The sequence below is a fragment of the Tupaia chinensis genome, unplaced genomic scaffold (assembly GCF_000334495.1).
Source record: "Tupaia chinensis unplaced genomic scaffold, TupChi_1.0 Scaffold000502_1, whole genome shotgun sequence".
Taxonomy (NCBI): domain Eukaryota; kingdom Metazoa; phylum Chordata; class Mammalia; order Scandentia; family Tupaiidae; genus Tupaia; species Tupaia belangeri.
In genome coordinates, this window is record NW_006160014.1 from 822,717 (window position 1) to 835,724 (window position 13,008).

A 13,008-nucleotide genomic window follows, 5' to 3' on the forward strand; every position below is an offset into this window, starting at 1 on the left:
ATGCACGCACACGCGCCCGGCGTGAGTTTTAAGCCACTGGGTCCGGGACGCGGTTGACTACGTGGGAGTCCAGCGACATAGCCATTACGCTAACTGCTGGTCCCTAGTCTGCTTTTAATACTTTCAAGGGAGGTTTTGACTTCCTGTATTATAGCCTTCATCTCTAACAGGTCCTTTGATTGTTTTTTATAGGGTGTATTTCCTCTTTTAGATCTTGCATGAATTTCCTCACTTGGAACTCGTCAGCTCCTTTCTCCTGCCCTTCTACAGTTCATTGTCTCTCTTCTCTTCCATCTCTGTTAGCTTTGTCACTATGAATATTCTAAATTCTTTATCTGAGATTTCCATGAGTTTCATTGTACTGTCTGAGAATGAATAGGAATTATTCTTTTCCCTTGGAGGAGAGGTATTTTATTACTTTCCCATATTTCTTGTGATGCTGCAGTGATTTCTAGGCATCTGATGGTGTGTTTCTTCCTAATTCTTAAAGTTCAATCTTAGTGTTCAGAGGCATGCAGCAGGAGGTGATCTGCAGTCTTTCTTCTGTTCTGTTTTTCTCTCTTTGTGCATCAGATTCAGTGGGAATTGAGGAATATTATGACCCTAATCATATTCAGATGATTGGATCCTGTCCACTTGGACCCGTCTAGACACTTAGTGCGTTGTGGCTGAGCAGCCAAGGAATAAAGATAAAGAAAAAAGGAAGAGAATTAGAGAAGAGGAAAGAAGAAGAATAAAATAAAATAAAAAAGCAGAAAGAAAAAGATAATAAAAAACTTTAAATTTTAATCTTAAAAAGCAAAAAATGGGGACCAGCAGTTGGCGTAATGGCTATGTCACTGGACTCCCATGTAGTTGACGACGGTTCGAGTCCCAGACCTGGTGGCTTAAACTCATGCCGAGCACGTGTGCGTGCGTGTCCAAGATCCCGAGAGGAGAATGGAGGAGAAGGGATTGCGGCCATCTCCTCTGGGGGGTGACTTCTTGCTTTGTGTCTCTCTGTCTCTTTCTGTCGTTCTGGAGAGTGCACGTGCCCTATAGCAAAAACCTCTCCAAAAAAGAAAAAAAAGCAAACAATGAATACTTTACCTTAAAAAAATAGTAATAATAAAAATTTAAAACAATTGAAAGACACAGGGAGACAGAGAGAGACAGAGAGATACAGAGAGATGGAGAGAAGGAGACATATGTAGCCCTACCCACTAGAAATGAATCTGGAGAGAGAAGTCTCAGCAGAAAATCTTAATTTTAGTCAGTGAATGCAGTATTTCATAGTTCAAGTTCAGTATCCATCTCAGGGTGGGCCTGGATTTGTCCATAGTGCCTTGATTACCATGAAAAATAGCTTTTTTTTTTTTTTAAGATTTAGTTCTTATTAGTTTTATAATTATTTTAATTTTATTTATTTATTTGTTTAGTTCTTATTATTTTTATAATTATTTTAATTTTATTTATTTGTTTATTTTAATGTGACCAGAGAGACACACACACACACACACACAAATAGGGAAAGAGACAAAGCAAGCCAGGTCAGGGACAGGAACTTAGGTTGGCCATGTGAGAGTGTCCAGTGCCTTAACCACTACGCCACCTGCTGGTCCCAATTTTTATTATTATATTGAAATTTGCTATAGGGCATGTGAGCTCATCAGAGAGAGACAGAGAGAGAAAAAGTGAGAAAGCAAGCTGCCTTTTCAGTGACTCCAACCCTAATCAGCCATGTGGGAATCTAATTGGCTCAACCACCATGTCCCTTGCTGGCCCTGTAAAGTGTAGCTTCTTATAAATAGGATGAGGCTCCAACTTAAAAAAATTAAAAAACAAAACAAAACAAAAAACCAATAGCAAATTGCCAGAGGGCACAGGAGACAAAGAGAGGAAGAAAGCACCCTTCAGTGGGGTGCAGCCTTGTTCTAATCCCTTTTCCATTTCTTTATTCTGTTGGGATTTGGAGCATGTATACATGTGTCCAGCGTGCTTTTCAAGCCACCAGGACCAAGATTTGAACTCCAGTTGCATATATGGGATCCAGCTCTCTTCACCACTGTGCTATGGTGTGCCCTGAGGCCCTAGCTTTACCACTGAAGGAGATGGAAGAGAATCTGGACTTTTGTCCCATAGCCGTCCTGTTTTTCCTGCTCCTTGACATTGTACCTTTATTTATTTATTTTTAATGTCACCAGAGAGAGAGAGGGAAAGTGAGAAAGCAAGCTGTCAGGTCTGGGACTCAAATCACAGTTGGCCACATGGGAGTCCAGCACTTTAATCACCTTGCCACCTGCTGACCCCAACATTATAGCTTTAAAATAATACTGCCCAGTGAAGTATTGAACTCAAACAAATCATAGTAGCACGGCTGTTCAATTCTGTTATTCCTAGACAGCAATTTCTTTGGAGGTAGGGTTTACTTATGTTGTATTTATACTTAGCACAGTGTTCATTACATGGATGCTTTTTTTTTTTTTTTTTTTTTTAAATGAAAGTGTATATATGTGCATAAGATAGGGGTAGAAAGGGAAAACACCTTTGACAGGGCCTCATGACCTGTTCCCCTTTCTCCAGCCCTCTAGCTCCTCAGTGCGTTATATGTTTTCAGGTCAATCTGGTGATCCAAACTCCGCCAGCCACGTTGTTTGTAGCACTGCAGTTCAGTATGCTGCAGGCTAGGCTGGGCCTACATGGATTTTATCATTCATTTTCTTTTTTACGTTTTTGCCATAGGGCACATGCCACTCACCAGAGTGACAGAAAGTGAGAAATTATACCCCATAGGGGATAGCCACACCGCAGTCCCTTTTCCTCCATACACATCTCAGGATCTTGAGCACACATACATGTCCAGTGTGATTTCAAGCCACCAGGTCTGGGGTTTGAACTGCTGTTGGCCGTGTGGGAATCTAGCTGCCTTAACCACTAGGTCACCGGCTGTTCCCCATGGATTCTTTATTTTTCTTTTTTAGAGAGATTTTTACTATAGAGTGCATGCACTCGCTGGAGAGACAGAAAAAAATCAGAGAGGGGCTAGCAGTTAGCGGAATGGCTGTGTCACTGAATTCCCATGTAGTCGACCGCGGTTCGCGTCCCAGACCCAGTGGCTTAAACTCACGCCGGGTGAGTGTACATGTGTGCCCAAGATTTTGAGAGGAGAATGGAGGAGGAGAGATTGTGGTGTGGCCATCCCCCCAGGGGGTAATTTCTCGCTTTCTCTCTCTCTGTCTTTCTCTGTCTTTCTGGCGAGCCTATGTGCCCTATAGCAAAAAAATTCTCAAAAAAAAAAAATCAGAGAAAATGAGAAATCACCCCTTAGGAGGGATGGCCATGCCACAATTCCTTCTCCATTCTCTTGGGATCTTGGGCATGCATACACATGTGCCCAACGTGAACTTGGTCAAGCTTTTGGGTCTGGGACTTGAACCGTACTTGGTCGTGTGGGAGTCCAGTGCCTTAACCCTCTTGCCACCTGCGGCCTCACCCCCCCATGGATTTTTTTTTTTTTAATAACTGTTTTATTTAACTTTGTTTATTTTAATTTGACCAGAGAGGGACAGAGAGAGAGAGAGAAAGTGAGAAAGCAAGCCACCAGGTCCAGGATTTGAACCGCGGTCAGGCAGGTGGGAGTCCAGTGTCTTTTAACCTCCACGCTACCTGCTGGCCCCTTATTTAACTTTTTAAAAATTTTATTTATTTATTTATTTATTTATTTATTTATTTATTTATTTTGAGAGGTTTTCACTATAGGGCGCGTGCGCTCGCCGGACAGACAGAGAGAGACAGAGAGACAGAAAGCGAGAAATCACCCCCCAGGGGGGATGGTCATGCCGCAATCTCTTCTCCATTCTCCTCTCTGGATCTTGGGCACGCACGCACATGCGCCCAGCGTGAGTTTTAAGCCACTGGGTCTGGGATGCAAACTGCGGCCAACTGGGAGTCCAGCGACATAGCCATTATGCTAACTGCTGGTTCCCCATAGATTCTTAATAGATGTTAAGAGTCCAATTAAACCAGTCTAATTTAGGGGGTGGGTCATCGCATAACCTATAGAATTCATGTCTTTGGGAAGTGTCGGGGACAATGAAATAGGTAAAGTGAGATTTTCAGAGGTGAGAATGAAGTATGGGATAGGAGTGGGGGGAGAACTGGTTTTCTAAATATGTTCTCTGTTATAAAAACAAGCTAATATTTCCAATTTATGGACTAGTCCCCATTTTAAAAACTCCTTCCCACCACGTGGTTGGGTTCTTGGTTTCAAAACCATCATCCCTGTCTGTTGTGCTTTACCAGGGAGTGTTTGCCATCGTGGAAATGGGGGATGTAAGTGCCCGGGAGGCTGTATTGTCACAGTCCCAGCACAGCCTGGATGGACGTCGTCTGCGCGTCAGGCCACGGGAACAGAAGGAGTTCCAGAGCCCAGCTTCCAAATCTCCCAAAGGAGTGGCCCCCGACAGTGACCAGCTGGCCAGAGCACTGGCTGAGGCCCCAGACGTAGGGGCACAAATGGTAAAGCTCGTAGGGCTGAGAGAGTTATCTGAGGCTGAGCGGCAGCTTCGGAGCCTCGTGGTAGCCCTGATGCAGGAGGTCTTCACAGAGTTCTTTCCTGGTAAGTCCCTCCCCTACAGCGTCCCAGCCCTGCCTGTCCTTTGTTGCTGTGTTTCTGCTCCCCCCCTCAGCTAGAAGTGTTTGACTGCTCTTCTTTGTACCTCTTATGTTCTACCCTCTTCCTCTGTAATGTCTGTTCACCTTTATTCTTTTCTTGGCACTCAGGCTGTGTGGTCCATCCTTTTGGCTCTTCCGTAAACAGCTTTGATGTCCATGGCTGTGACCTTGACCTCTTCTTGGATCTGGGTGACTTAGAAGAGCCCCAGGTGAGTGACCAAGGAAGAGTCAGTAGCAGTAGTCACGTGACTGTGACCATTGCTACTGTGACTTTACCTCTCCATGCCTCAGTTTCTTATCTGCAAAATGGGGATAATAGGAACTATATGAAAGGGTTATTATAATTGGAGAATTGTGAATATGGATGGTTATTAGGATGAAAATGCACTGACATGGAATACATAGCAATTGTAACAGAAAAAGGAAAGAAAAAAACAGTTCAAAATGATGTATATAATATGATTTTCTTTTGGAAAATATATAAAAGGATATACAGTATGGTAATTTTGGGGTTATATCTTTATCTGTATTTTCTTTTTTTTTTAATTTTTAAGAATTATTTTATTTAACTTTATTTATTTATTTATTTAAATTTGACCAGAGAGACAGGGAGAGCGAGCGAGCAAGCCACCAGGTCCAGGACTCGAACCATGGTTGTTCATGTGGGAGTCCAGTACCCTTAACCACCACGCCACCTGCTGGTCCCAGTATTTTCTTTTTTTTAAGGTTTTAGCCATAGGGCCTTTGCGCTTGCAGAGAGGAGAGAAAGACAGACAGTGAGAGAGAAAGTGGGAAATCACTCCCTACAGGGAGGGGGTGGGAATGACCACACCATAATCCCTTCTCCATTCTTCTGGGATTTGAGGCATGCATACACATATACTGTGTGTGTTTCAAGCCACTGGGTCCAGGACTTGAACTACGATTGGCCATGTGGGAGTCTAGCACTGTAACCACCACATCACCTGCTGGCCCCAATTTACCTGTATTTTTTGGAATAGAAATGGGTTGTTATTATTTTTAAAAAATTTTTTTAAAGAATTATTTTATTTAACTTTATTTATTTTAATTTGACCAGAGAGGGATAGAGTGAGAGGGAGATAGAGGGTGGGAACATGAGAAAGTAAGCCACCAGGTCTGGGACTCAAACTACAGTCAGCCATGTGGGAATCCAGCACCCTCAACCACCACGCCACCTGCCAGTCTCAAGGGTTATTAGTATTTTTAAGTAGGCTTTTAATTTTTAGTTTTAGGTTCACACAATATTGAGTAGGAAGTAGGGTTTCCCATATATCTACAGTCCCCATAAAAGGTTTTTTTTTCTTTTTTTTAAAGAGAGATTTTTGCTATAGGGCATGTGTGTTCAACAGAGAACAAGAGAGAGACAGAGAGTGAGAAATCACCCCCCCAGAGGGATGGCCACACCGTAGTCCCTTCTCCATTCTCCTCTCCGGATCTTGGGCACACACACACACACACACACACACACACACACACATATGAGTTTTAAGCCCCTTGCTCCGGGACTTGAACTGTGGTTGACTATGTGGGAGTCCTGTGATGTAAGCATTATGCTATCTGCTCAACCTTTTGAGAGATTTTTGCTACAGTGCACTTGTACTCGCCAGAGAGACAGAGACACAGAAAGCAAGAAATCACTCCCCAGGACAAATGGCTATGTGCGATCCCTTCTCCTCCGTTATCCTCTTGGGATTTTGGGCACGCATGCACACATGCCTGGTGTGAATTTCAAGCTTTCAGGTCTGGGACTTGATCCACTGTCAACTATGTGGGAGTTCAGTGATGTAACCATTATGTCATCTGCTGGTCCCAGGGTTTTTTTTGTTTTGTTTTTCTTTTTTAGATTTTTGCCATAGGGTGTGTGCACTCTTAGAAAGAGACAGAGAGACAATGAGAGAGAAAATGAGAAATCACACACATACACAACACCCCCCTTGAGGAGATGGCCGTGCTGCAATCCTTTCCTCTCCATTCTCCTTGGGATTTTGGACACATGCACACACACACATCTGCTGTGATTTTCAAGACGCCAGGTCCTAGACTTGGGAGTGCACTTGGTAACGTAGGAGTCCAGTGCCTTAACCACTATGCCAGTTGCTGGCACTCAACCACCAATTATAAAAGTTGTGTTTTATAATTTGGTATAGGGCACATGTGCTCACCGGAGAGAGGCAGAGAGAGAGAAGGGGAGAAATGAGAAAATACACCCCCCCAGGAGGAATGGCCACCCTGCAGTCCCTTCTTCCCCATTGTCCTCTTGGGATTTGGGGCACACGCACACCTGCACCTGGTGTGTTTTCAAGCCACCAGGTCCAGGACTCAACTGTGGAGTTGGCCATGTGGGTTCTAGTCACGTTACCTCCTGACACAAGAGGGGTTATTTAAAACAAAAACAAAATTTTCTTTTTTCATTCTCTTTTCTTTCTTATACACATGCACACACACGAACACATAATGTCTATTTTATGAATCACTTGAGAGAAGGTTGCAGACATTATGCCTGTCCTTTAATAGTCCAATGTGTGTTACCTAAAAACAAAGGTGTTCTAGTTTATAGCCACAGCATGGCTATCAGACTGAGGAAATGGCACACTGGTACCAGGGTAAAACTTTACAAGATTTTACAATCTGTACTCTGATTTTGTCAGTTGTCCTGACAAGGGACATATATTGTCTCTTTAATCTTCTTTAATGTGGAATAGTTCTACTACCTTTCTTTGCCTTTCATGGTAATGACATTTTTATAGGATATAGACCACTTATTTTATGGAATTAAAAAGTTATTTTAATTTTTTAAAAGGTTGCTTTAAGGGTTAAATAAGTTAATATATGTAAAGCCCTTAGAAGACTGCCTGGTACCTAATAAGCAGTAAGTAATAGACATTATCTTAGGGACAAGGATGTTCCTGTTAGGCAACAGCATGAGAAATGTTCATTCAGATCATTTCTGTCTACAGGCAGCCCACAAAGCTCCAGAGTCACCATCCTTGGACTCAGCTCTTGCTTCTCCACTGGATCCTCAAGCCCTGGCCTGTACCCCAGTGTCTCCTCCAGATTCCCAGCCTCCAGCTTCTCCCCAAGATTCTGAAGCCCTGGATTTTGAAACCCCTTCCTCCTCCCTGGCGCCTCAGACTCCAGACTCTGCTTTGGCCTCTGAGACCCTTGCCTCTCCCCAGTCCCTACCTCCAGCCTCACCACTACAGGAAGACAGAGGAGGGGGAGACCTGGGGAAGGCCCTGGAACTAGCAGAGGCCCTGAAGGGGGAAAAACCAGAGGGGGTAGCAATGCTGGATCTGGTGGGATCCATTCTCCGAGGTTGTGTTCCTGGGGTGTACAGAGTCCAAACTGTGCCCTCTGCCCGGCGCCCTGTGGTCAAATTCTGCCATCGGCCTTCAGGTCTCCATGGTGACGTCTCCCTCAGTAACCGGTACCTTTGTTTGGGGGAGGGTGGTGGAAGGCCAGCTGAGAACTCTGGGGTGGGAAGCTCCTGCACTTGCTGAGTCTCATTTATCCTTGTTTGGTCCCATCCCTCTTTGGGCCCCCATTTTCCTCCTCCTGTCTGGCCTCCACTCATTGTTTGTGAAGTCTGTTTCCTAGAATGCTGTTTTACTTTCTCTCTTTCTCTCTCTCTTTTTTTTTTTTTTGCCAGAGGGCATATGCACTCACCAGAGTGGGGGAGAGGGAAAAAGCATCCCCCAATGAGGCACAGTCATGCCATGTTCCCTTCTCCTCCATCTCTCTATCCTGGTGGGATTTGGGGCACGTGTGCATGTGCTCAGCTTGTTTTTTTTAGCTAGCGGGTCCAGGGCTTAAACTATGCAGTTGGCCAAGTGGGATCCTGCTCTCTTAACTACTAGCCTATGGGGCTGGTCCTGGAATATGATTTTTTTTTGGGAGAGGTTTTTGCTATAGGACGCGTGTGCTCGCCAGAAAGACAGAGAGACAGACACAAAGTGAGAAATCACCCCCCCACCAGGGGAGATGGCCACGTGGCAATCCCTTCTCCATTCTCCTCTCAGGATCTTGGGCATGCACGCACACGCGCCTGGCGTGTGTTTAAGCCACCAGATCCGGGACTTGAACTGTGGTCGACTACATGGGAGTTCAGCGACATAGCTATTATGCTAACTGCTGGCCCCTGGAGTATGATTTTTAAAGGATGTAGAAAAAGTGTTCTATGGGTGGGACCAGCAGAAGGTGTGGTTATGTTGATGGACCTTGTAGTCGACTGTGGTTTGAGTCTCAGACCCCGGCGGCTTAAAACTTATGCTGGGCATGTGCGCATGTGGGCCCAAAATCCCAAGAGGAAAATGGAGGAGAAAGGATTACATTGTGGCCATCCCCCTGGTGGGGATGATTTCTTGATTTCTCTCTCTCTGTCTCTGTCTCTCCAAACGTATGCAGCCTATAGAAAAAATCTCTCAAAAGAGAAAAGATTTCTGTGGGGGCCAGCAGGTGGTGTGGTGGTTAAGGTGCTGGCCTCCCACATGGTTGACTGTAGTTCAAGTCCTGGAGGTAGGAGTTTGAGAATCACTCCAGGCATGTGTGTATGTGTGCCCCAAATCCTGAGAATGGAAAAGGGATTGAGGTGTGGCTATTCCCTGGGTGTGTGGGGGGGTGATTTCTCACTTTCCCTCTCTCTCTCTTTGACAAGTGCATGTACCCTATGGCAAAAAGCTAATAACAAAAATCAGTTTGTGGTTGAATAAATTTGGAGAATGCTAAGTTAAAGTTAAATTATGGACCATTTCTCCCCTTTCCCCCCCTGCTTTCCTTTCCCCTCTCTTTTCCTCTTATTCTTCCTTCTTCCTGTTTCTTTGTATATTAAGACTCTGAGCATTCTTGGGGCCAGCAAGTGGTGTGGTGGTTAAAGTGCTAGACACATGCCTAACTGGTTCAAGTTCCAGATTTGGCTGCTTGAAAATCACGCTGGGTGTATGTGCATGTGTGCCCAAAATCCTGAGAAGAGAATGGAGAAAGGGATGTAGTGTGGCCATTCTCCCTGGGGGGTAATTTATCACTTTCCCTCTCATTGTCTCTGTCTCTCCGAGGAGTGCTTGCACCCTAAGGCTAAAACCTAAAAAAATAAAGTCTGAACAGTCATTAATAATATATACTCTGTGAGTGTCCAAGTTGGGCACATAGGATGTAGAATTTTCCAAACCCATCTAACGGTCTTTTGAACACCTCACTAGACCAGTGCTGTAGCAACACTTTGGGAAACCCTTTGGGCCTTACCCGGCTGGCTCCAGTTATGCAAGTCTTGAGTGAGAACTGGGCATTCTGGGTTCTGAAGGTTCCCTCATCCTAACATTCTTGTCTCCCCTCTGTCCCAGGCTGGCCCTGCATAACTCCCGTTTCCTGAGTCTCTGCTCCGAGCTGGATGAGCGAGTCCGGCCCCTTGTGTACACCATCCGTTGCTGGGCTCAGGGTCGAGGGCTGTCAGGTGAGAAAGAATTAGGACAGAGTTGGAAAGAAGGGAGGTAGGTACAGGAACTGGGAAAACTGCCAGTGAGGGTTTTGGAAGTACCTCTTGTCTAACTGGAATTATTATTTACCCAGGGAGCGGCCCCCATCTCAATAACTATGCCCTGACCTTGCTCGTGATCTACTTCCTTCAGACCAGGGACCCTCCTGTGTTGCCCACTGTGTCCCAGCTCACCCAGAAAGCAGGTACTGCAGCCCCTCCTCCATGCTCTCTCTCTCTCATTTGCTTCATCTTTTCTCTTCATCACACTCAGACACAGTGAGCTGCTCTGGAAATGAGATCTCCGCTGTCATCCCCATGTCTCCTCACTGTAGTCTTCCTGCTTCCACGGTGACCCTTACCTTTTTGGCTTTCACAGGTGAGGGAGAACAGGTAGAAGTTGATGGCTGGGACTGTAGTTTCCCCAAGGATGCCTCAAGACTGGAGCCCAGCACCAATGTGGAGCCCCTCAGTGAGTCTGGGGAATCTGGTTGAGGCTGGTAATGATGTTGGGCATGAGAGTAGGTACATACCACTGCGCCCAGGCATAGTTCTCACAGCAACCCTGTGGAAGAGCAGATGAACAAACCATGCCTTGGAAGCAGCTATGTGGCTTGCCCAGGTTACACTGTCAGCAAGGGGAGACAGGCTCGACCTCTTGTTTAGAAACCTGGCTTCTTGAGAAAGAGATGCTAAGGAGATGGCTGTGGTGCAGGACCTGTCTTAGTTTTGGTTCTAGCCTCTGAATGACTCCCTTTCCCCAATTCTCCTCCTCCTCCAGGTTCCCTGCTAGCCCAGTTCTTCTCCTGCGTCTCTTCCTGGGATCTTCATGGCTCACTGCTATCCCTGAGGGAGGGTCAGGCTCTGCCTGTGGCAGGGGGCCTGCCCTCTCATCTCTGGGAGGGTCTGCGCCTTGGCCCTATGAATCTCCAGGACCCCTTTGACCTAAGTCACAATGTTGCAGCCAATGTGACCAGCCGGGTGGCTGGACGGCTGCAGAACTGCTGCCGAGCAGCAGCCAATTATTGCCGAAGCCTCCAGTACCAGCAGCGTTCCTCTCGGGGCCGAGACTGGGGGCTGCTCCCCCTTCTGCAGCCCAGCTCCCCAAGCTCCCTACTGTCTGCTACTCCCATTCCCTTACCCCCTGCTCCCTTCACCCAACTCACTGCTGCCCTGTTGCAGGTGTTAAGGGAAGCACTGGGGTGCCATATAGAACAGGGAACCAAGAGACTGCGGTCAGAAGGAGGTAGAACTGGGGAGTCTTCCCAGGGAGGGACAAGCAAAAGATTGAAACTAGATGGACAGAAAACCAGCGAGGAGGGAAGAGAGGAGATGCAAGAATGTGCAGGGGACCACAGCAGAGAAGGGGTGGAAGACATGGTTGTAGAGTTAGGGGAGACAGTACAAGACTGGGCCATGAGGAGCCCTGGGCAGCCAGGGGAGCCTCTGCTGATGCCCAGAGAGCATCCAGTCCCTAGTGAAGAGGGGCAGCCAGGCCTTGCAACACTGGCAGAGCAGGGGCCTGAAGGACCTGAGGCAGCCCGAGAAGGGTCTCAGGGTGAGACGGGGAAGGGGACATCACTCTCCTCAGCGAGTTGGCGCTGTGCCTTGTGGCACCGAGTGTGGCAGGGGCGGCGGAGAGCCCGGAGACGCTTGCAGCAGCAAACCAAGGAAGGAGGCGGAGGAGGTGCTGGTGCAGGAGCAGAATGGCTGGCCACTGAGGCTCTGGTGACGCAGGAGCTGAGCGGACTCAGTGGTGCTGTACAGAGGCCAGAAACGGAGCCCCTCCTGACCTTTGTGGCATCTGCCTCCAAGGCTGACCAGACTCTCACTGTGACCCCACTCCGGGATTCCCAAGGCTTGTTCCCTGATCTCCATCATTTTTTACAGGTTTTTCTCCCTCAAGCACTTAGAAATCTCCTCAAGTGAAGACGTGAACACTAAAGGACAATAAAGCTACTAGTTTAATACAAGTGTTCTCCAGTTTTTTTTTTTTTTCATAATTTTCAACTTCCACCCAGTACTTTCCCTCTCCCTTTCTCCCCAGACCTTACGTGTCTCTGCCCTGCTGGGTCTGACCACCCTAACCTGGGTCTCTCCCCTTCCCTTCCTTCCTACCACTTGGCACAGCTTGCTGGGACAGCTTAGGTACCCGCCTGGCTCCGTGCCCCAGTGGGAGGGCAGGTGGGGTGAGAACCACCCTCTTCTCAGGGTATGCTGCTGCCACAGAGTTATGAATGGTGACAGGGCTGGCAGTTCAGGTTCAGGGCTCGTGCATTCTCCCGTTTAATGAAGTTCATCCTGTTCTTAAATTGGGTAGATTTTCAAACCTGAATATGGGTAAAAGGCAATCTTTCAGAGCCGAATTGTCTTCCGTGGTCAGCGTCCGAAGGGGCAGAGTCCAGCCTCCCGACAGGTGGAAGGGACCTGCCATATTCCCTCTGCTCCTTCCCAGCTGCGGGCCAGAGGTCGGGCATCCTTTTTCCCCACAGTAACACCTCACGTTTGCAGGGAGTTTCACACTTAGGCCCCTGTTAAATGTATATTTAAAACACAAATCCCTCTAAAAAAAAAAGCTAACAGCGAGGACAAAAGAAATAGAACAAACTGGCACCGCCGTGCGGCAGCTGATTGTCGCTCCCGTGAGTTCCACACAACCATGGTGTGAGGGGCTTGGCAGAGCTCACCACCAAGTCACTCGTCCCCGGGCGGGCCTGACGCCCCAGCCGCGCGGCGCGGGCAGCTGTGCCACGTAGCCGCCTAGGGGCGGCCGTTCCAGCTGGTTCTCACAGTCACCCCTCCTTCCGCGCTGCCGCCCGGTGGTCTGAGCTCCGATTGGCCGGCTACATCAGAGCGGCAGGACCTGC

At 47.2% G+C, this 13,008-nt stretch overlaps 1 protein-coding gene across 2 annotated transcripts in view; it reads left to right on the plus strand.

Moving 5' to 3' along the window:
* Positions 1 to 12,117, plus strand: part of TUT1 (terminal uridylyl transferase 1, U6 snRNA-specific) — an 18,805-nt gene extending 6,688 nt beyond the window's left edge. For both annotated transcript variants that reach the window (XM_027774978.1, XM_006156586.3), the window contains exons 3-9: positions 4,282 to 4,597; positions 4,762 to 4,862; positions 7,632 to 8,101; positions 10,011 to 10,120; positions 10,237 to 10,347; positions 10,521 to 10,613; positions 10,923 to 12,117. In XM_027774978.1, coding sequence (XP_027630779.1) covers positions 4,282 to 4,597; positions 4,762 to 4,862; positions 7,632 to 8,101; positions 10,011 to 10,120; positions 10,237 to 10,347; positions 10,521 to 10,613; positions 10,923 to 12,070 — 2,349 coding nt within the window. In that variant the 3' untranslated portion in view covers positions 12,071 to 12,117. The remainder of the gene's footprint in view (positions 1 to 4,281; positions 4,598 to 4,761; positions 4,863 to 7,631; positions 8,102 to 10,010; positions 10,121 to 10,236; positions 10,348 to 10,520; positions 10,614 to 10,922) is intronic.
* The last annotated feature ends 891 nt before the right edge of the window (positions 12,118 to 13,008 follow it).